The 22,580-nt window shown below is 39.1% G+C and overlaps 5 protein-coding genes and 1 long non-coding RNA gene across 15 annotated transcripts; 4 read left to right on the top strand and 2 right to left on the bottom strand.

Moving 5' to 3' along the window:
* Positions 1-364: 364 nt before the first annotated feature.
* Positions 365-1,230, bottom strand: LOC112494826. The gene is made up of 3 exons (XR_003060687.1): positions 1,088-1,230; positions 560-774; positions 365-489 (listed from the first exon to the last, which is right to left on the bottom strand). It is a non-coding gene; the product is annotated as an uncharacterized LOC112494826 (long non-coding RNA).
* LOC107270591 (ran-binding protein 3) lies at positions 376-3,267 on the top strand. Of its 2 annotated transcripts, none has more exons than XM_015745748.2 (5): positions 376-431; positions 665-751; positions 1,239-1,319; positions 1,476-2,164; positions 2,236-3,267. In XM_015745748.2, the coding sequence occupies exons 1-5, from the start codon at positions 416-418 to the stop codon at positions 2,545-2,547; spliced, it is 1,185 nt and encodes a 394-aa protein (XP_015601234.1). In that variant the 5' UTR covers positions 376-415; the 3' UTR covers positions 2,548-3,267. The 2 variants fall into 2 exon arrangements, with proteins under 2 accessions (XP_015601234.1, XP_015601223.2); XM_015745737.2 differs by lacking the exon at positions 376-431 and adding an exon at positions 514-532.
* A 479-nt stretch (positions 3,268-3,746) lies between these two features.
* Positions 3,747-6,819, top strand: LOC107270623. 2 transcript variants are annotated; one of them, XM_025088147.1, is made up of 5 exons: positions 3,747-5,263; positions 5,338-5,598; positions 5,883-5,914; positions 6,001-6,086; positions 6,239-6,819. In XM_025088147.1, the coding sequence occupies exons 1-5, from the start codon at positions 5,136-5,138 to the stop codon at positions 6,242-6,244; spliced, it is 513 nt and encodes a 170-aa protein (XP_024943915.1). In that variant the 5' UTR covers positions 3,747-5,135; the 3' UTR covers positions 6,245-6,819. The 2 variants fall into 2 exon arrangements, with proteins under 2 accessions (XP_024943915.1, XP_015601281.1); XM_015745795.2 differs by having other exon boundaries at positions 6,230-6,819.
* A 541-nt stretch (positions 6,820-7,360) lies between these two features.
* Positions 7,361-17,521, top strand: LOC107270517 (probable serine/threonine-protein kinase mkcC). 6 transcript variants are annotated; one of them, XM_025088056.1, is made up of 7 exons: positions 7,361-7,410; positions 8,302-11,846; positions 12,304-12,405; positions 13,151-13,284; positions 13,428-13,922; positions 14,304-14,558; positions 14,797-17,521. In XM_025088056.1, the coding sequence occupies exons 2-7, from the start codon at positions 9,053-9,055 to the stop codon at positions 15,001-15,003; spliced, it is 3,987 nt and encodes a 1,328-aa protein (XP_024943824.1). In that variant the 5' UTR covers positions 7,361-7,410; positions 8,302-9,052; the 3' UTR covers positions 15,004-17,521. The 6 variants fall into 6 exon arrangements, with proteins under 6 accessions (XP_024943824.1, XP_024943820.1, XP_024943818.1 ...); XM_025088050.1 differs by lacking the exon at positions 7,361-7,410 and adding an exon at positions 7,487-7,693 and having other exon boundaries at positions 8,305-11,846; XM_025088047.1 differs by lacking the exon at positions 7,361-7,410 and adding an exon at positions 7,487-7,693.
* Positions 17,521-20,438, top strand: LOC107270570 (glutamate receptor-interacting protein 2). Of its 3 annotated transcripts, none has more exons than XR_001538371.2 (6): positions 17,521-18,147; positions 18,210-18,730; positions 18,806-19,125; positions 19,215-19,448; positions 19,523-19,912; positions 20,302-20,378. XR_001538371.2 is itself a non-coding variant. In XM_025088101.1 (6 exons), the coding sequence occupies exons 1-6, from the start codon at positions 17,628-17,630 to the stop codon at positions 20,350-20,352; spliced, it is 1,923 nt and encodes a 640-aa protein (XP_024943869.1). In that variant the 5' UTR covers positions 17,521-17,627; the 3' UTR covers positions 20,353-20,438. The 3 variants fall into 3 exon arrangements, 2 of the variants coding, with proteins under 2 accessions (XP_024943869.1, XP_015601174.1); XM_025088101.1 differs by having other exon boundaries at positions 19,523-19,799; positions 20,302-20,438; XM_015745688.2 differs by having other exon boundaries at positions 19,523-19,871; positions 20,302-20,436.
* Positions 19,903-22,515, bottom strand: LOC107270612 (solute carrier family 35 member E1 homolog). The gene is made up of 3 exons (XM_015745779.2): positions 22,037-22,515; positions 21,357-21,565; positions 19,903-21,279 (listed from the first exon to the last, which is right to left on the bottom strand). Exons 1-3 carry the CDS (start codon positions 22,362-22,364, stop codon positions 20,770-20,772), a joined length of 1,047 nt encoding a protein of 348 aa, XP_015601265.1. The 5' UTR covers positions 22,365-22,515; the 3' UTR covers positions 19,903-20,769.
* Between the last annotated feature and the right edge of the window lie 65 nt (positions 22,516-22,580).

Raw genomic sequence — 22,580 nt, 5'->3', positions numbered from 1 at the left:
ATAGTTCTTGTCGACTTGATCTCACTATGTTTTCCAAATAATAATGTGATACAAGTAGAGTTATAGATTACGTAATGGAGTTATAAAATTTCCGCTTTTCAAAAATATTTAAGTTTCTGTGATAGAAAGGAGTTTTTAAAAATGAAACAAAGACTTTAATTAATATTTGTCTTAGTTTAACACTTCCTTTGTACCATTTCTTGATTTTGTCCATGTTTTATGCTAAAAGTATTGAAGGGGTACAGATTCCAAGGGACTAAATATAACAATAAGTTGGACAGAATACAAAAATTATTTTTGGAAAATTTTGTTCATATATTTTTTTAATTTCCAGAAAATGTTATTATACAAATTGTTATTCATCGTTTATTCTAGAAGGTGGCAGCACCGGTTCGCATCCATTTGCACGTAAAAAATGGCGGATTGCAAGGGTGCGTTTTGTGGTTTTGTTCATTGGAAAACGTGTTTATATCATATTCACTACACTGCCTAGTAGATAAGGAACATTTAATAGAGTTACAATAGTATCGATGTAAATTTTCAATATAAGAACATGTACCGTGGTGTAAATTTTGTCGATAGCTTTTTGTTTAGATTTATACTCATACAACGTACAGTGATTTCTGATTGGTAATAATTTTAATTATGCTTCTACTGTATTTAGAGAGTGCAGAAGAAACAAATGGTCCACGGCCGCAGATTATCATGCAGTTTGACTCTCCTGAAGAATCCAGTGAAAACTCCATAAACGGTTAGAACACTGCTACTATGTCACTAAAAAATGTTGGAATACAACTAATCAGTTACAGCTTGTACAGTCCCAAGTATTAATTATAATAGACAATCAAATGTCTGATAAAGTGTTTTTTTTTCTAATTATTGAATAGTAGTAGTGGTAGGAGCTTTTGCTTTGGTAAAACTTACAAATTCATGACAGCTTGTATCATTAGAACTCACTATAACCCTACTTATGATAAGTATGTATGTTTACATTAATGCTTCTATTCAGTTCTTATTGATTCTATTGAATTTATTAAAATTTTATTTTAATATCATCATAGAATTGAATATAACACTAAAAACTTACATATTCGTTTCTTTTAAAACTTTTAAGTTTATCCATTGTGAATTATCTAATCTAATCCATTGTACTTATTCTGCCAGTATGCACAAACTATTTTTACTATAATTCCAATTATTTTGTCAAATACTTCTATATATAAAATATATATTTTCAGAGGAAAAGGAAGATGAATCTGTGGAAAATGATCCTGAGACACCTACATCTCCCTTTGCTAAATCGGGCAGTAAAATACGTTGTAAGTAATACTATGTGTATGAATATAAATACATAAAATATGTATTTTATCCCTACAGTGATATTTCTATACCTTAATAGGTCAAATAGTAACAATAATATTGATGATTGCATATTTGTCTAAGGCATCAACTTTTACATTTTAATATCTCCATAGGTCCTGTATTAACAGCTGCAAAATTTGGAAACTCGTTTGGAGTTTGTGAATTTTCAAATTCTCCAAAACCAAAATCTACCTTATTAAGGCCATCACAACTATGTGCAGTAACATGTAATCCAGGACCATCTACAAAAAATGTTTTACAACCAGCTAAGTTTCACAATCCCTTCACAAAGGTTAATGATAGCGCCATAGCAGAGGATAATGGAATTACAGCACCTAATGATAAAAATGACGTCTCTAAAGAGACAGACAGCGAGGAGAAATCAGCTGAGGAAACCAAGCCCAAATTTTTACCCCTGGGCGGAAGTACGAAAGATTCTGAAAATAATGTAAATAACACGGTGGCACCGAGCGTTTCCACGCCCAGCTTTGTTTTCGGGCAAAATCTGAAAGAAAGGGTGGCCGTTGCAAACGACACGGAGAGTTCGGATAGTTCTGAAAAGGAAGAAAACAAGGACGAAGAATCAAATGAAAATGGTTCCTCAGAACTCCTATTTTCAAATGCTGCAGCCGTATGTCGCAGTACAAGTCGACCAGGACTGACGTTATCTCAGGCGGCACAGGAGCTGGAGGAAGCTAACAGGGCAAACAAACGCAAATACAGTCAAGTTACGTTACTTACTGGTGAAGAAGGAGAAACCAATGTTCTTCAAATCAATTGTAAACTCTTTGCATTTGACAAGGTACCATCAATATCCCACTTTTGCTGACAATTATTATTTCGATAGTGCTTTATAAGTTATTATTGTAATAGGCGACTAGTGGTTGGCAAGAAAGAGGAAGAGGGACGCTGCGTTTAAACGATCGTGACGAGGAATCGCGATTGGTGGGAAGAACAGCTGGAACTCAAAGATTGGTTCTAAATACTAAAGTATGGCCGGGTATGACAGCAGAGAGGGCGGGCCCAAAATCATTACGATTAACCGCTATGGATGTTCATGGAGATATTCGCATCTTCATCGTGCAAGCAGCACCGAAGGAAGTGGACCAATTGCACAGCCTTCTAATGCAGCGGCTTAAGCGTGCTCAGGAACGCCAACCGAAGAAGCTGGCTACCGATCACTGACCACCGACCAACATAAAACCCAGTAGAATGCCACCCTTATCGGGATCCGAGTCGTTCTACGCGAGAATCGCCATCACGTTAATGAACACTACTCGTTTGCCAAGCAAGGCCCTAGCCGGAGCGTGCTGGATGGAGTGGCTATCACTTATGCCTTCCCTACAAAAGTCGTAGCCACCATCATTGCACTTCCAGTTCTCATGAGAAGGCAAAAAACTCTGGCTATTGTTCAATATGAATTTTATTATTTTGAAGATACGATGCCTTTTTCTAATCATTCCCGATTGATATTCTTTTTACGTTAAATTGAAGGATTCTTAAGAGACTATATGTGTACATTAGGGAAAACTAGATAGAGATTTTTAATGGTAGCATAATATAAATTATAAAGTATGTCACGCGAGTTAACGTGAAAACAGAAATCTCCATTTTCAGAATAGATATTACCTTATGGGTTATCAAACTTATCATTGTCAAGTATGCGGTCTTTTCAAATCTGTACGTATCAAGAATATTTTGCAGCAAAGGAAGAAGCATATCCGCGAGCTCTGACTGGAAAAAATAAAACTAACGAAATGATCGTTCAAGTATCCTAATGTTCAGAAATCACAAAAGAAAAATGAATAATAAGGCTTACGATGCAGAGGCATTATTACCATACATGCATTGTTTGTCTTCTAGTTGTAAATAAAATCTCGATCTAGTGATCAAAGAAGCTGATAATATTTCTTTTCTTTAACTCTATCCTGTACATTGAACTTGTATTGTTTGTATCTGGTGCACGCTCTCAAAGGCCTCCGATTAATAAATGATCGAATAAGGAAATATAAATCGTTATCGTCCAACGCAATTTGTTCTATACACAAAAAAGTGCTTTATGTAAAAGTAATTATATCATTACATAGTAAAAATGTTACAACTGGCGATAAAAGGTGCGCTGTATATTCGGTCGATTGTATTGAAGTTTGAGAATTACGAAAAGCACGGAGAAAAGAATGGAAAAATAATCTGCTATTTTCGGAGTCTCCATTATCGTTCATCTCATTCCGACTATTTTTCCAACAATCATTCTAATATATACTCTCCTCTGCCTTCCGTTCCTTCGAAATATTTCTAGGCCATACCGGCTAACATTTCCCGGAGCACCTAGCAATTATATTTCGATCTTCGCTGTTCCAGATAAAATCTTCCCGGGCTCTCGAATCGAAGCTCGCGTCCCTGGAAAAAATATGCGCGGTGTTTCTCACAGATAGCGCCAGTGGAATTGCTCTATGGCGGGCGGCATTCAACAGCCCGATATTTATAGACACGAGAGTTTCGTGCAAACGTACAACGTTTTGGGCGTCAAAATCCCCTCGGTTTCATCCTCAATTTCATTCATGGCGTAAGAATTTCGAATTTTCAGCGCGCCCAACGCCACTTGTTGGTGTCCGTGTAAAGGGCTGACAGTTGTAACGGCGAGTCGTAGTTGCGCAAATCTACCCAGCCGATATACGACGCCTCGGTGCTATAAGAATGCAGCAATGCGTGTATCATCCGAGTTTAAACGTTCCGAGCGAGTGTAAAGTACTTTGGTGTCGAGTGACAGTAAAACAATCGAAAGAACCTGTGGAGTGGCGCGGGAATACTTTATTTGAAAAAATTTTAAATGAAGGCAGTGTTTATTCACCAGAATTTTGTGTGACTTCGAACGATTTTTATATTTCAGTGAAGATGGCACTTTCCTCATGAATTTTACTTCAGTACAGATAATTGCCGACTTTTTAATAATTTACCACAATTACTTCACCAAAAGGATAAGCGGTTTGTACTCATATGTGAAATTTTGATACATTAAGTTTAGTACGACGACGTCAAATAATCATCATACTGTGAGACCATCATCATTGCGATGAAGTATGACAAATGGCAACGTTATATCATCCCTAACGTGTATACTACAGTCAGAATGTTGAGCATAATTTCTGTCAGAATGAAAATTCAACTGGTACTAAGATTATGGGAGGCATGGCTTGATATCAGGGTCGAATAAACCACTGGTTAAACTATTTTGACTTTCAGTCACGTTTATCGGTGTAACACCTGTTAAACATTCGAAACTTACTGTTTAGAAGGAATGGGCCATGTATCAAGGAGATAATCATACCTCGTTTATAATACATGAATGACACTTGGGACCAAGGACTTTAATAAACTTACACTTAGAATATATTCCTATAGCTAATACTTGTAATATACATCTACTGGAGTAAAAGAGTGTTGTATACGCACGATAGATCTGATTGAGTATAAAGATTAAGTGGTTGATATTTATAGATACGAGAGTTTCGCGTAAACCTTCAGCATATTCAGGTTTTAAGGTTTAGATGTGTTTACGTATTTTCGAAAAGTGATACTGCAGTTAGATTTTGTGTCCGGGAAGGAAATGTATGTTCCACATTTTCTCAGTTAGATTCTCAGATAGTCCATTAATTATAAGGAAAGAATGTTAAAGCATTTTTCAGCCAAATAAATATCTTATTGACACGGCTAAAATCTTACTGAGGATATTAATAATATTGAAGTGAGGATAGAATTTAACGAGAAACAAGATGATGTTCACGGGTGGATCTCATACAAAAAGAAGGAATGCCAGTGGTGGGTCTGGAACCGGCCGGAAATCATCCTTGGAACACAGAAATACTCACGTCCGTGTCGGTCCCGAAGGATATACGTACCGGTATGCTTAGTTATGTTTATTCATTTTTTTACCTGTAATATTGTTTTTTTAATGAATTTCATACATGATCGCAGAACAAGAATACCAATGTTAAATCCTGCTGAACTACCACCGGCACCTTCCACTGCTAGGACGTACGTCTACAGGACAAGGGTACCCCGGAGAGATGGCGCAACCACTTCCTCACCACCTGTCGAGAATAAAGTTGGGGGTCCAATTACCAGAAGAAGAGGTGCTGTCAAGCATAATAAAGTTCACGTTGTCCGGGGTCATCGGCTGGTTGCGAAATTCTTCAGGCAACCGACGTTTTGTGCATTCTGCAAGGATTTCTTGTGGTGAGCTATACATATAGGATGAATGGTTTTCCTGTTACGTATCAAAAGATTATACGGTTGGATCACAATTTATAATAATCTCGCTGAAGCGTATACAAGAATGCTAGCCTAGTCTATACTATGATGCTGTACATACACAGAAATTCTTTGATACCAGCTCACACACCTATAAATAGACTACTTTGCTATGCGGACATTGTTTAATGGAAAATATTTATTTCGCAGTCTGCAGATTGGAGTGGATAACTCGAGGAAAAAATATTAATATTTTATTTCTGTTATAGGGGTTTTGGTAAACAAGGCTATCAATGCCAATGTAAGTCCCTTGTTAGAGCTTCCTTTATTTTATAATTTTCTCTACTCAACTGGAAGATATAATATATTATCATTTGTTTGATATAGCCTGTCAGACTGCTGTGCATAAAAGGTGTCACGATAAATTACTTACCAAGTGCTCTGAGAGTGGAAGAGAATCCGAAAATACTATTGTAAGTATTGCCGATTAAGGATGACATGGTTATTCTTATAATGTCAAATTTGGTTGCATTTCACTTAGAACGTTTACAATCTATGACAATGTGAATTATACATCGACATATTGAAGCAAATGATTATTATAAACGAATTTTAGTTATTTCAGCTTTAGGATGTGAAAAGAATGCAAATCCCGAGTGCAGTTAGCCACTGACTGTGAGCTTAGACAGATGAAGTTTACACGGAACACGTTTACAGGATGTTGCTGAAGACGGAAACAGTTTATAGACTCGATTATTTTTTTTTTAGAAAGCAGCTTATCTTCCACCCCAGTGTTGGGATAATAATCACGTGTTTCAAAATTGTGCTTTCACGAATGCGAAAAATTTTTGCACGCTAAACAACTGTTGATTTGTTTTGGCGATCAATCGTATTTTCACAAAAGAATGTATATCTGATCATGATACTAGTAAATCATACGTGTTACTGTGATGAACCACATGTATCACTGTTCGTTATGTATAAGGAAATACATATAATCTCCTTTTTCTTATCTATCTATAATAATGATAATCTGATATTTCTACATTTTAATGTATATTTAAAAAAAGGTAATAACTGTTATTCTTTCTTATGGCAGTATCTGAGGGAACGGTTCAAAGTGGATGTACCTCACAGATTTCGATCTCATACCTTCATGTCGCCAACCTTCTGTGATCATTGCGGTTCCATGCTCTACGGACTGTTTCGGCAAGGCTTGAGATGTGATGGTAAATTAGTTCATATTATCAATACGGCCTTCAGAGAAAGAAAGCGTCTCCAGAAACATGCGGAAAAATTAAACAATGTCTAAATAAATGACTTAAACAAAGTCTGGGATTAAATAAGAAATTTAAATTCTGTACCACAAAGCTACGCTTTTTAGTACGTTGAACTCAAGTTGTCTTATCCAAGTTCATAATACATTTTGGCTACTTTGAAGCTGACTACTAATTCCAAAGATCGGTGAAATTAGCTAATAAAAATTTTCGCAAGTTTTAGTGACCTCCGTACGTTGCGTGACGCAGTCGTTACTCAAGCGCTTCTTCATACGAGGCTGACCGTCAAAAAGACAAAAGCTCTCAGGCTCGTATTGATTTCACAGGAGCTCTGGCATAGACACAAGATCGCGCCACGATAGACCGTATTTATTTATTGTCTCGTATGGTAGCACATGATGACAGCATGACGATTAAACATACGCAACGCAGCACGTACCTATATAACACAGAACCTTACCGGTGCATGATCGTGTGCATTTTCCCGATGCATTCCTTGTGTTGCAACTACTTGTAGTCGGTGGGTTATTAGTGTCTAGGTATATAGTTAGATGCTAGAAGCCTCATATACTAGAATTCTATTATTATACTGGGTCGCTGGCTTAAACTCAGTCGGTCTTGGCTCCCTGAACCGTGAGAACGTTTTTCGCACCTGAGTTACCTACAATTGTTCGATATTGTTTTACAAGTCGGAAAAGAAAATCTTGAGAAACACCCGCGATGCCTTTCTACGGTGACGGGGGCCCATATTATTATGGGTCCTCGTTCGCGAATCATAGTTCCTTGATGACAGGCACTGCTCGGTAAGCTAACGAAAAATTCACTCATGTATCAAGTCTATCAAGGGCCCGAGGTTAATATCAAAAAGTACACACGCGCAAGAATACAATAACACAAATTTTCTTTTACCTCCACACGTTCGGGCTTCTGCCGTTGGGTATTTTTATTTTATGACTGTTGACTGAGAATATTCTCGAAGCAGAAAACACTTGGAGACACTATATTTCAACTTTGACGGCATACCGAAAATTTAGTGGTACAAGATAACAAGGAACAATCATTAAAAGATTAGTCGTAAATTCGTTTATAGTTACTGGTAATTTGGTGAATTCAAAGATTGGTTTGGTAAATGTGCCACTGGAAATTTTCAAAGTCTCGCATGTTTCGCTAATCGATCTTGGCTTTGGTCAGAGTGTAGCACAAATAGATGTGTGGTTTGCGGTTGGACCACAGAGCTTGACCGTTTTCAAGGTGCTTGATGCTCCCTTGCGGCATTTCCGTGACGGAGTAATAACTTTAAAACAGCGTAGGAGTTTAAGCTCGTGCAGGTTATGCAATACGCGATACATTATAAGTCCTTTAGAATCAAAATCAAATTACAGTACAAGTAGATAACACAAGATTCTTTTAGAAGCCTTCATACTCCGCTTTCGTCAAGATATGCACCTCATCTGTCAACGATCGCGGAATCGCCGTTGAGCAATCTCCGTCGCTACTCGCCAGCCACGATTGCTTGTCGACCAAAACGAATCGACACAGCCGACATCGATGTCTCGACGCCCAGGACTTTATCCGAGGATCATGGTCGGAACAAGAGTAAACTTCGTCGGAACAGACCTACTATCAGGATAAGGTCAAGGGCGTTGAAGGATAATCCAGCCTTGAGAGAACTCAATGAGAAACATGAAAAAACCGTCGGAGAACTCCTTGTAGAGAAGTTTTTGATTAAGGATAAGAAAACTGAAAGATATGATCCGAAAACTAGACTGTATCGTCAGGTCAGCCTCGATACGGATCCCAATGAGGCGCAGGCCACACGTAGAAGAGTTACACGTAGGTTTACCAGGAGGAAATCTTCCGCGGATTTACCTATTGATCCTGATGTTATCGAGAGAGAGGTTGCACTTGTTCAGGCTCAGACTGAAGCTTTGGACACTCTTGTGGCTGAGGCTCAGGCTGAATTCGAGGTTGCGACCAGGCGAGGTACTGTCGTTAAGAAAAGTTCCTCCAGGGGTCTCATCCATGTGCCTAATCTCAAGGAAAACGATATCGACATTTCACAGGAAGATGATGAATCCGCTAAGCAGAAAAAGGTCGCTAAGAAAGTTAGGAAGAAGAAGAAACAAATTGAGAAGCCTTCGCCAACGGGGAATGAGGAGAAAATGAGAATACGTAAATCCAAGACTGAGGGAGATATTACTCAGGAAATGGATGGGAATGATGATGATGATTCTGGAAAAATGAGAATGAAACAGTTTAAAATCGAGGCTTGTAACAGCGTTGGCGATTTTTCGACTTTGTGGATAAAAGCAGCTCCTGATACCGATCAATCTTATAAGAGTATTGAACAATTTCGCGAAAGTGTGAAATTGCCTGCACCTACAAGAACTAATGGGAAAATCGAACGGATCGAGCCAGATAATTTCTTAGAGGAAGGAAATGAAACGGTGATTTTACCTATTAAAAAGAAATATATGAAAGATACATCGAGGAATAGTGTTTGTTTGACACTTCGGCAAGTCTCGCGAGACAAGCCGAAAATAATACAGAGTGAAGTAGTTGAGAAATTCGAAAAGAACGAGGATAATGGGAAGTTCGGAGAAGTTGAAAAATCAAAAACGGCTGAAAGTTTGTCGGAGGATTCTGATAAAGTAAATTTAGAGATAAAGAATATTGTTTATTCAATAAAGACATTACCAAATCCATTAGATCTGAATTTGAATGAGAACGATCCTGCTGATTCTATAAAAATACAAACAGAGAATGCAAAACCAATTGATAAGAACTTGGAAACGAATAATAAACCACCATCATTAAATATTCACGATATAGAAAAGCATATCATGTCTGATCGTAATGACACGAACAGTGTGGAATTGCAAAAAATCAATTCCAATGAAACCACTCCCTTGTCAACACCAAAGAATAAACTGGAGAAAAACGATTCTGCAGATTCACCAACGGTCACATCATCAAAGAACTCTGAAATTTCAAAAATATCAAAAATAAATATGGCCTTTGTAAACCCTCCACTGTCGCCGAAACTCAAATTGCCCAAAGATATTAAATTTCCGAAAATCCAGAAAAACTCATTGGAGAAAAGTAATTCGTTAGAGTCGCCAAACATACCTCATGCCAATGTTTCCCTGAAGAAGGTATCGAAGAGCTTAGACAAAAGTGACTCCATGGATAGTACAGAAACTAAAGAAGTCACGCCATCTGAAATTCTCAGCAATGAGTCGAAAAAGACTAATGATACAGAGTCGGCAAAGCCTCAAGTAAGAGACGTCGCATTGCCAAAAGCGCAAAAAAGTAATTCAGGCATAAATAACATAGCGCTACTTGACATGTCCGCGAAAATTGAAGAGGCTCCAAATCGTGTCAAGCACGAAGAACATCTTCCGGAGGTGAAAACAAAAGTGTTGGGAGCATCTTTAACAAATGAAAATGAAGAGAAGCTGAGTTCCTCATTGCAAAGCAAAAAAGTAAAAGAACCGTCGGATAAGATGGATACTGAAAAACTCTTGAAACCATTAGAATCCACAAATACATCTCAAACGAGTAATAAAATAGAGGAAAATAATGCTGAAGGAACTGACACTGTTTCAATGACAAGGCCTGCTACGTTAGAATTAAATAAACCAAAGAAACCACAGACGTCAGATGCTGAAGTCAATTCTTGGGGAGAAATTGGTAAAAAGGATAATTTGATATTAAATAAATCATCAGCTCCTCGAGACAAAAATGCGACTAGCGAATCAAAACTGTTTACGGAGACTGATAAGCTGCAAAAGAGCTTGAATACAGGAACGCTGAAAATATCTCCAGAATCTAATGACGCAATGGCGGTATTTGTGAATTCAAAAGAAACAAAAATAAATGTGTCCCAAGACGATACAAAGAAAGAGACTGATTATAAAGTAAATTCTGTACAAAATGAAAAAGTATTTCCTACAACCAATAATCCCACAATGCCATTGCAAGATTTTAATGACAAGATTAAAGAAAAAGACACACCCCATTTAATTCAAAAGAAAAAAGACATGACAGACAATGCGAAACCAATATTATCTAAAGATACAACAACAGAGTCAATACCCCCGCTTAAAGAGTCGCAGGAAGCAATAAATATAGAAAATGTAGTAGAACCCACGTCAGAACCTGTAGAATCAGAATCGAATGTCTCAAACGTACCTGAAGCTTCAGAGTCGAGTGTCCCAACTCCGATATCAGAATCATCAGTCCCACTTATAAACATAGTAGAGATACCTGCGACGCCAAAAACCGAGGCTTCAGAGTACAGTGCTGACGAAGAGCCCGGTACTCCTACAAACGAGTGGCCAGAGTCTTCAGAGAACGTGCAAACAATCTCAAAGTGGGACTGTCAAGATAATCTATCGAATATAATTCAGCAAGATCAGGAGGACGCTACGCCAGTTCCATCGAACGAAGCTAGCCTGACGGTGAGTCCATCCACGAGTCCCCAGTCTTCAAAGAAAAAGCGCGTTATAAAACACAAACAATCGACGTCAAAGTCACCCGAAGAGAAAGGTAGCTTGAAAAAACAAGAATCTATGGAAAGCCTAAAACCTCCAGGGGCGACGAATTCTCCAAGATACTCACCAAGATCAAGTCCACGAAATTCTCCTAATCAACGACCCCTCGATCTTAGAAAAATGTTCTACACGACTCCTACGCCATTATTAACCGCCACCCCAAGAGATCTGTCAAAAGTTCGAAGAGCGAAGGTCAAGAGGAAGGCTCACGTCACCAGGACACCATCCGCGAGTAGCGACAGTGCTGAAAGTACTAGAAGCAATCGTAGTACGTCTACTACCGAAAGCACCGAGGACACAAACTCGACCTGTACCGAGGTTGAGGACGACAACGAGCAGAAGAGAATGGCCTCCACCCATAGCAATGATTCTGGCTTTGACAGCTCGCCAAGACTCTCGAGTACATATTATATTTATATGCACGTCTATGATGCACTTAGTGAAACGTGGTGTTACCCTGCATCCACTCGTAGCAGTAACTAATATATATATATATATTTATCGCTACTACTATTTACTATTGACGCTATTGATACCAGAGTGATTGATCCTCCTACATCCCTGCAAGAGAAGTAGAATTCTCTGATGACTTAAGCATGACGGAATGTTCATCCAATTAATCAATGGCTAATTGCAGACAGTACTAAGAACGCCGGTCCTTAGTATTTGTCTAGGATTGAACGCTGCACTTGATTATATAAATATACCCCATTTAATTAACATGAATGACTAACTTGATGAATGAATAATTGGCGTTAAAGGGATTAAAATATCTGTGTCAGAGCTCTTTTGGATCTATCCGAGGTTGAGAGAAGGTACGTATATTCAGATGATCGAAGGTTAAATTTGTCAATTAGATTGCGACATGGCCTGCCACAAGAAATGTGCAAAACTCACGGGGAATCTTTGCGGGCTTAATCAAAAGCTCGTTGCGGAAGCTTTACAAGCGCTAAAGAGAGGTGAGTGGACGTTAATTGGCAATGATATATCTGCACGTAAATTGGGAAAGTTCAGGGATATAAATGGCTTGTGTAAATCATTGTTAATGGATGATGGTCACGAGACGATTCCACGGGTGTCTGTAGATGTTGATGTGGGTGTATAAACATTTCACCGATTTGCCAACATTTTTTTTTGTTGTGCGCAGGCTATACTATTTTTATCGTTCGTGTCTTTATTTACTTATGGTATGACGTCAGGAGATCTATTTTCCGAGACACTGTTTGCCCGGTAGATAATCGAGCCTACTTCATAGAAAATGCACGGACCAAAAGGATCTCTGCCTCGAGACGATACGGACCGACCTTATGATTGACGACCTTGAATATCTGAAAATTATTTGTGCCAGTTATATATGATATTCTCTTAATTGGTGATACCACCTGTCCCTCGTTACGTATACTTATGGCATGGGCGCGATGGCGCACATTACACAGAAGCCCTAATGTCTCGGTACAGACGACTAGTTCCTAAATATACATCATTTGTTCGCCAAGTCTATTTTTGAAAAATGTCACACGGCCAAAAGTGCACTGCAGGTATTTAACCACCAGCATCAGAGAGACTGGTCACAATTAAAATGGTCATTACGGACTTGACGCAAATACGGCTTTTTCGCATGACGTTGATTGCTACTAGAACCCGGGTGGCTAATTAAGACTTTGTTACTCACATTATTATTTTTGCTCTTTTTTCCCCCCACAGCTCCCTCACAATCATCTGACAATCAGCGCAACTCTGAAGGACCCGATCATTTCAGCAGTGGTCGAATCACACCGCCGGCTACGAATCTTCCACGATTCAAGAAATATGCTGTAAATGACTTCAATTTCCTAAAAGTAAGTATGATCGGATCGGCATTAATGACGATGTAATTGTGAAGTAACGTGGAGAAACTTCAGTACATTAAATAGCATTGAAAAGGGAAAATAGGAAAGCATGTAGCCAATGATTTGATAGTCAGCGAAAAAATGTGTCGCAGGTGCTGGGCAAAGGCAGTTTTGGCAAAGTCCTCCTGGCCGAATTACGGGGCACTGATTGCGTCTATGCCGTCAAGTGTCTGAAGAAGGACGTCGTCCTCGAGGATGATGATGTTGAGTGCACTCTCATCGAGAGAAAAGTACTGACCCTCGCAACCAGGCATCCTTATCTATGTCATTTATTCTGCACCTTCCAAACCGATTCGCACCTCTTCTTCGTCATGGAATATCTCAACGGTGGCGACCTCATGTTCCATATTCAAAAATCTGGCAGATTTCCCGAACCCCGTGCACGATTCTACGCGGCAGAGATCTGGTCTGGACTAAATTTCTTACACAAAAAGGGTATCGTCTACAGGGATTTGAAGCTGGATAATGTTCTACTTGACTTCGATGGCCATATTAGAATTGCAGACTTTGGCATGTGCAAACTTCAGATTTTCCTCGATCGAACGGCCGACACGTTTTGCGGCACTCCTGACTATATGGCACCTGAGGTAAAGCACTGTGGAATAATCAAAATCATTGTATGATAGATTTTGACTCTTAAAAAAAAATCAAATACTCTTATGAAGAATTATTTTCATATTTCGACGTGGATGCCGTCACTGAAGCTTGAAGATAGATGTGTCAAAAATTTTGTCGACTAGCTAAAACGAGGTCGTTTATTTATAAAAATTGTCGAAGATTTAAAAAACTGTCGCATTGGATATCGTAGTGTTCATTTTTAAATGAAATTTATCGTTGCTTATAAAAAATTAGTATATTATTTTTATTCACATATCACTGCTGTTGTTATCGTAATCTTCTTTACTATTCTTATTTTCCTGCGAATTACATAATTCCACCATTTCATAAAAATATTTCTTTACATACAGATAATCAAAGGTCTCAAATACAACCAGTCTGTGGATTGGTGGTCCTTCGGAGTTCTCCTCTACGAGATGCTCACTGGACAGTCACCATTCTCTGGCTGCGATGAGGATGAGCTATTCTGGAGTATATGCAATGAACGACCTTTTATTCCACGATATCTTACCCAGGAAGCGACAGATATATTAGTTTGCTTATTAGAAAAAGATTCTGGCAAGCGACTTCCAGGTCATGAAATTGCAGTTCATCCCTTCTTCCAGGTAAGTCCTTTGAGATCGTTACTACATATCCTCATTCCGTGTTCGTGATGCATTTCTAATGACAAAAATAAACTAAGTACTTCTGACACGTGCGCCAAAGCCGCGTACGACATCGTTTTACAGCCCAGGAGCGTTCCAAGTGTCAGCCTTAGATTTAATCCACATTTCAAGAGACATAAAAGTGAAAATTAACATTTGACAGGTAGAATCGGTAGTAAAGTGTTAATTATTTCCGCAGGGTTTACCATGGGACAGATTAGAGAGGCGACAACTGGAACCACCCTTTAAGCCAGCACTGGAGCATACCCTGGACACGAGATACTTCGACACGGCTTTCACGGCTGAACGACCACGTCTAAGTCCTGTTCCTGAACAAATTCTCAGCTCCATGGATCAGGGTGTCTTTAGAGGATTCTCTTACACAAATCCGAATGCGACCGACTGATTCGAATTCGTCCAATAGAGGATAGCGTTCCTATTTCTTATAGATGGGACACCTCAATGACAATAAGGGTCCCTTGTCAAAAGATGTCGTCGCGGTTCGTCCAAAAGAATGACGAGTTTTACTGCGATATTGTGAAAAGTCGGATATCCCGACTAATTTAATTGGCCATAATGTCGAATTAAAAACGACAGGAAGTTGGGCTGAGTTATAATCATGAAAGACGCGGTCGTTACACTGAGGCATAGCAGAGATTTCTTCTTTTTTTTTTTCATAGGGAAGACTCACTGCACCCGGGACACGTGTATGTGTATAATCGTGTCTATTTCAAGAAACTCGTGTTCCTCCTAGATTGTAGCAACGTTCGCGTAGTTGCTACATGAAACTGTCGAAAGTCCTACGAGAAATCTTGAAAGGATTTACTCGAATGGTAATAGGACCCCACGAAGTACGTTCTCTAGTATCTATAGTATCTCTTGTATACCCACTTTAAATGTAAACGGTATCGGTACAATTTTTACTCAGTTCTCCACGGGAGTTGAATACGTGGAAAATTTGCAGGATAATTTATTTATAAGAGAACTATAGAAGCTCAGGAAATCTCGAATACATGAATATCGGATTTTCGTTAGATACTGGTGACTCTCGTCTACTATAACGAGAAGTTCTTAGCAGTTACACGGGTTTGAATATTATTATTCGAGATTGCTCATTTATCTTACTCTCAAATTATGTAGTTTGCTATTAGGCATTTTTTTTTATTGGAACGCCAAGAAAGAATTGTTATCGATATGAATACTGAAGCGGATGTCATAGTTACCGAAATGAAAAAAGTTTATCTAGCTGCGTATGCTAATGTCGTTAAAGAGACGTAAAGGGGTAAGAAGACATAGCTGAGCATAATTACCCTCCACTTGTGTTTTTCATCTCATCCTCGGGTTACCGTAGCCGCCAGGTTATTAATACCTTGAAGTGTCTTATTATTATGGCCGCGATAGATAAAGTTCGAGTGTTTTCCCCAAGTAAAGTCTCCCCTCTTGGCCCGTGGTGAGCGTGCGCTAACTTTAGACCCTCGCGGAATTGGCAAACCGTTTCGCGTCCATATGCCAACCGGGAAGCGATGAGTTATCACGCATAGAATTACCAGTAGTATGGATCTATCGACATTCATAATGTATAAAATTTCCAGGAAAATCAATGAAATTTATTATACAATGATAATGAGTATAATATCTTATGACAGAAGCACGTCTCACGCTTCAGACACACATAGTTGACTCGCCGTTACGGTTGGCAATCAAGCAACCGTGTTAATCGAATTAATTAAAGTCTCTTAGTCTCATTCAGTCGTTGGTAGACGTAGAAGGCCTAATGAGCGTTCCGCGAAGGGTTTAAAAAAGCAGCCAGTACGCGACTAGTAGCCAAGCAGTTCCTGTCGACGCTCGACCCGAAATTAAGGAAGAGCCAATAAGACACCGCGAGAAGAGTGTTGGGAAAATTTCGAAATTGCAACTCTATTTCTAGTGCTCTCTTCTCATCTTTCTCTCTCTCTATCTCTCTCTTTATTTGTCGCTTTCTTTATGTGTCTTCATCTTTTTCCCGCTCCTTGGTATCTCACAAAAGACCGTCCCTGGTTGAGAGTCTGTACCCGACTGTTCAAAGTGCCAGGTTAAAATCTCGAGGAGATAAATACAAAGGGGAAAAAGAGAGAGAGAGAGAGAGAGTGTATGTGTGTACTGGAGAGATGATAAAAAGAAACGAAAGAAAAAAGGGATATTGAGGGTTCAATGGAGTTCACGTGTACCCGGGTGAATCGCGATTTTCAGTATAAATAATATCATTGAATGGAGTATGAATATTCGCGTTCAACATGTACAAATGGACACAACTGTGTTTTTCATCATCCTTACTTAGAAACTGGAAGATCAGATGTTAATGAGAAGTACAGACTTATTTGATACCGCGGCGACTGCGGGGCGTCTACAGGGCCGCACGTGTAAATTGTGAGAGAGGAAAAGTGAGGGTGTCGATATATAAATAGATTTCAGTGTCTGTCTTAGATGCGGCCCTATTGAAGTTATTTTTGAACCCATCGCGAGTTGTTACAGTCCTCCGCTCAGTTCTAAGGAGTTTTGCCTCGCAAGAACGTGCTCGCGGGACTAAATAATCAGGATAAAACAAAGGTGTAAGGGAAAGCCGGTTCCCAATCGAAACTACCGCCGCGACGATACCTTTAGTTTTTACGCGATAACATCCGCGTACTTTGTGATTTTCGTCGTTTCTTCTCTTGACTCCTTCTCCTTCCTTCCCTCTCACATTAATTTTCTTCCGTTTTTTCTTCTCCCTCATTTTTTACGAGGTATTTTGATACGATGTATCCTCGTGTTATGTACATATTTTGATAAAGATGTAACGTTAGCGTATAGCTAAGTCGATTTTCTCGCTAGTCATTTTTAAGTAAGTGCTTTTTAACGGATAACGAATGTAAATTGTTGTACAAAATAAACTCGAATGCGCACAACGACTATTGTGAATTCCGGCGAGAATTGTCATTACACTTCGCGTAGGAGGATGATCCTTATCCTGAGATAAATTTCTACCCCAGTGTGTATCGGCAAACAACAAACATGTTTAGTTCATTGAGATTGGCCACGATGCGGTCTCACAAGAATCGAGCGCGGCCAGGAAGTGTAGCGACCTCTGCAAGTTCGGACACTGCACGTCCAGAGGATATCTCATCGCAACAATATTATCCTCCAAACTTCTTGGTGCTCGATGAGACTGACTGTAATGGAGCATCGCCTTCGAGTGTCTCCTCCAAGGTAGCACAGGTGAGAGTGGAACGTGAGGGTGGAAGCCTAGGAGTGACTCTACGTGGTGGTGTTGCAAGAGCTTTGATAGTTACTGGAGTGAAGGCCGATGGTCCAGCTGCAAAGGAAGGCCGTGTCAGACCTGGGGATAGACTTCTAGCAGTAGATGATACCGAGTTACGAGGTCTCACTTTGGCAGAGGCCCAAAGAGCCCTTCGAAGAAGTTCCGACGCTCCTGTAGCTTCACTCACTATTGAATATGATGTGGCTAATATGGAAGAAGCACGAGCTGCTACCTCAGGACCGCTTTTAGTTCAGCTGGAAAGAGGATTATCAGGTAAATAGTGTTCTAGGGTAAATGAGGAATGGATATTCATACTCCAACTCAATTCGTTGTAGGTGAATTGGGCTTAACTGTCAGAGACACTCAGAATGGAGTCTACATTGAAAGTCTTCGTCCAGCGAGTACAGCGGACCGCTGTGGAGCTCTTCATCCAGGTGACAGATTGATGGCAGTGGATGATACTCCTGTTCAGGATGCCATTACGGCGGCTAAACTTCTAAGAAATGCATCAGAAAACTGTCGGATAGCCAGACTTCAGATTTTACCTAGACCACCCAGTGCATCTTCAAGAACCGTCAAGAGAAGAGCGCAGCCTCAAGCACAGTCGAGTTCTACTCAAACTTTGCATACTAAAGAGAGTTTGACTGTTGTCCTGAGACCAGATCACCGGGGCCTGGGACTTGCTCTAAGGCCATCTGAGGATCGAATGAATTACGTTGTGGATATATTGGAAGCTGGTGGTCCTGCTGAAAGGAGTGGAGTTCTTCTTCCTGGAGATAAGGTCGTTGCTATAAATCGTAGGATTTTACGTGATCTACAACCAGCTGAGGTTGCTGCTATTTTAGAAGCTTCTCAGGTAATAATATGACTCGGTAAACCATAATAATTATGTATGTAATCCTAATTTCTACATATCTTATTGTTGTGTCAGGTTGAGTTGGTCACAGAATATAAAGTTGGTGGTCCTGTTGTACCTAGTTCTGGAGTGTTTACTGTTAGAGTAGCAAGACCACTAGGAGGTCAACCTGATCTGGGTTTGACTGTAAACGAAGACTTAATCATTGCTGAAGTACGCCGCGGTTCTTTGGCTTATCGAACAGGTAGTTTAGCATCTGGAGATCAACTTTTGGCGATTGATGGTCAGAAATTGGACCCAGGAGATTTGCGACAAGCTGCTCAATTGTTACACAGGCCGGGGAGCTCAGTTGTGGCTCTCACAGTGAGGAAACCAGACCCGGCATCTGAAGCAAGGTGTGCACGTAGTAATGGGAACCAATTTCTCCAATTCAATCTGTTAATTAATAATTATGGAAAATTTATTTTGTTATGCAATCTCACAGAGAATCCAGTATAGGAAGCGATACAATTCAACCGCAATATCCAACTAGTATTTTACGATCTGCCAGGGAAAGTTTACCGAGTGTAGACAGTGCCGTGGATTCTTGGGGAGATATGGGAGAAGGTAGTGGTACTGGTCCAGAGATACTGAGACTCTGGGACACAGTATCCGTGGATAGTGGTCAACTGGATCTACCAATGCCACCATATCCATTATCTGAAATGAATCCAATCAAGTATGAAGTTATTACGTTGACATGTATTATTTTTAACAAAAACTATGAATTAATTTAAAAAATAAAAATTGTAGCTCTCAAAGTCGAAATGGAACAGAAAATCGTGCACAGCAAATAGTACACGTATCATTACACAAGGATCCTGTATATGAGGATTTTGGGTTTTCCGTATCGGATGGACTGTACGAACGTGGAGTGTATATAAATCGCTTAAGACCTGGTGGACCCTGCGATGGAGTTCTTCGTCCTTATGACCGTATTCTAAGGGTAAACGAGGCCAGTACCGAAGACTGCGACTGCTGTTTAGCCGTTCCGCTAATTGCAGCGGCTGGAACTCGACTGGATCTTACGGTGGCAAGACCCTTATCTCCTCAGACCATAACGAAAACACTCTAGGCCGTCGTTTTAATTTATTGATATGGGGTAATAGAAAAAAATGATCCCACGGCTTCTATTATATTTTTGTACGCATGCGTTTATTTATAAAAATAAATATATTATAGATTGCTTTTTAGCTAAAACACCTCCTGCACACAGTCCACATGCTCTCTCCGCATTCGCTCCCATACGTCCGTATGTCATTATAGTTCGTATTATTCAATCATTAAGTAGGTATGCCTTGATGTTAAACTGTTTTTTTTTATTCATGGGAGATCAAAAATTTCGTACCTTTAGCTCGCACGCCTAAACAAAATATATCGCGACCGAATGACAATCCTTCTTAATAATGATTCTTGCAATCTAACTCTTCATTGATTTTTAATTATGTGATAAAATGAAATGACATATCCATATCATGAAAAATGAGGCAATTTTATCACCGATTGATGATCGCTAACGATTTCCATTCCAGATCTGTTATGGAACAAGTGCAGAATGTATCCAGGCTACTGTGAAACGATGATCAATCAATGCTAATTGGGCCAGCAATCAGCTATACACAAAGTAAAGTATGATATTAATGCAGGAATCGTACCCTTGCCAGCAGGTGTAACTTTCGATGCATATTAGTAAATTGCATATCGATTACACGGTATTATCAATAGAACTGAATCACGGGATCTCATATTCGATCAAGTCTAATATAAAAAAAATTTGTGTGAAGAATTAAATCACAAAAATAAATATCTTTAAAAGTTCTGTTTTCATAAATTGTCTATTGAATTTCAGACGATCGAGCGGAAAAGAGTTAACGCATAATCATTTGCCCTTTTCAGTTTTGTTTTTTAAAGCAATGATTCACTCAACTGCGTCACTCATAAAAGAAATCGAAAAACTCAACACATTTGTCGGTATACAGTATATTACAATTTTGGAGAGACTAGACTGCATGTAGTTGATGCGTATCATTGGCCCAGCCATTTACCATGAAGGCGTTGGTACCATTATGATTTAACATATTATATTTAGGAAGAAGTGCCTCCTTCTTTTTAGCCTGCCGCTGATCGTACTTAGCTTTATTATAGCAAAGTACTCCCATAATGGCCATTGTCATACCAAGTATATTTAATCCAGTCACTGGATTCCCTAATACAAAGAGGCTCACAGCAATAACAAATATTCGTTTACTAGCACTTGCTACTGCATAAGTTAATGGGGTAACAATTGATAATACAGAAAAAGCAATGATATTCTGAAGCCAGTTCAGCATACCATCTATAAATAAGAGTGCAAAAACTTTGTAGCTAATAGTAACAGGACCTCCAATGACTGGATCGTACAATAAATGTCGCAAATCGTATATTAACCATACTGGCAAAAACATATACAGGGCTAACTTTCCCAGAACATGTAATAGTCTCAAATGATGAATTCCAGTATCATGCAGCACCTAGAATAATAGGACAATTTTATAATCCAGAGAATATAAGGAGAGGATTATCAAACATAAAAGAAAGTGTTGGTTACCTTTTTTGAAAATATATTTTGAAGAGAGAAACCCATTGTGGCAATCAGTGCACTAATCAGTCCTATCATATCAAAACTGAGTTCTGTCAATGTAGCAATTGCTACTCCTCCGATAATTGGTAAAAGACTCATATAAACTTTCCATGTTTGTTTTTCTTTCAATATAACTCTAGACAGGACCACTGTGAAGAAGGGCATTGTAGCCTTCACTGGGACAGAGCCAAACTTGAATTAGTATACATATATTGTATTATAATGTGTTTATATTAAAATAGTAAAAAAAATATAAAATATCAATAAGTTCAAATTTATTCGAATAAGATTTTTGTGACAGGCAAAATAATATAAAATTCCATAAATAGTAAATAATATATGTCTAATCTTAGTTTCTTCATTTTACCCAATTTATTTTACAAATATTAACATCCACACGTGTTGATTATTACTTATATAAATAATAAGTAACAATTTTAGATATCTAAAAGTTAAATAAAACATTACAAAAAAATCCTTTCTCTACCATTCCCCAAATGACACACGTGACAACATGGCATTTTACATGAGCAGAAAATATGTTTCAGTAATTCTATAAGAAAAATCCTCGATTCGAGTTTGTATAAATTTTGCACTTCAAAATATTGCTATTTAATACATGTGACATTCAAACTCGCGCTACATACCAGTATGAGCATAAGATACAGGAACCTTCCATATGCTGACGTGGCTAAATACATTGGCAAGAAATTTTCCCAGGGCAAGTGGTACGATTAGCCGAAAGTAATAGCCCCAAGGTATATCAGACGCATACCTCCGGACACCCCAGAGATTAAAGAAAGGTCCAGAATAGATGGTGATTGAGGTTAGCTGAACCATCGTAACTGTCATTGGATAAGGGAACTCTGAGAGTACCATTTTTCCGATAACATTATTACTACCGGACACAATATACCACAATATGCACAGGAACAATATTGTCATCATCTCACGACTGTCCCGTTTGTCAGCCATGGCTCCACGAGCGAGGAACCAAAACTTCTGTCACTCACGTCAATCAGTTCACTCCACTTCGCGGTAACAGATTGCAAGAGGAACACGCGATACATTTATAATTTTAGTGACAAATCGACAGACTCTAGTGGCACATGCGTACTGAGCTATCCAACTTGTAGTGACAGACCCGCGCCAAAATTCTTTCACGTTAATTGCTCTAGGGTATAATTTCAA

Source organism: Cephus cinctus, unplaced genomic scaffold, assembly GCF_000341935.2.
Source record: "Cephus cinctus unplaced genomic scaffold, Ccin1 Ccin1_scaffold0080, whole genome shotgun sequence".
NCBI classification, from domain to species: domain Eukaryota; kingdom Metazoa; phylum Arthropoda; class Insecta; order Hymenoptera; family Cephidae; genus Cephus; species Cephus cinctus.
Note: the sequence above shows the minus strand (reverse complement) of the source record. Positions and strands in the feature narration are given on the sequence as shown.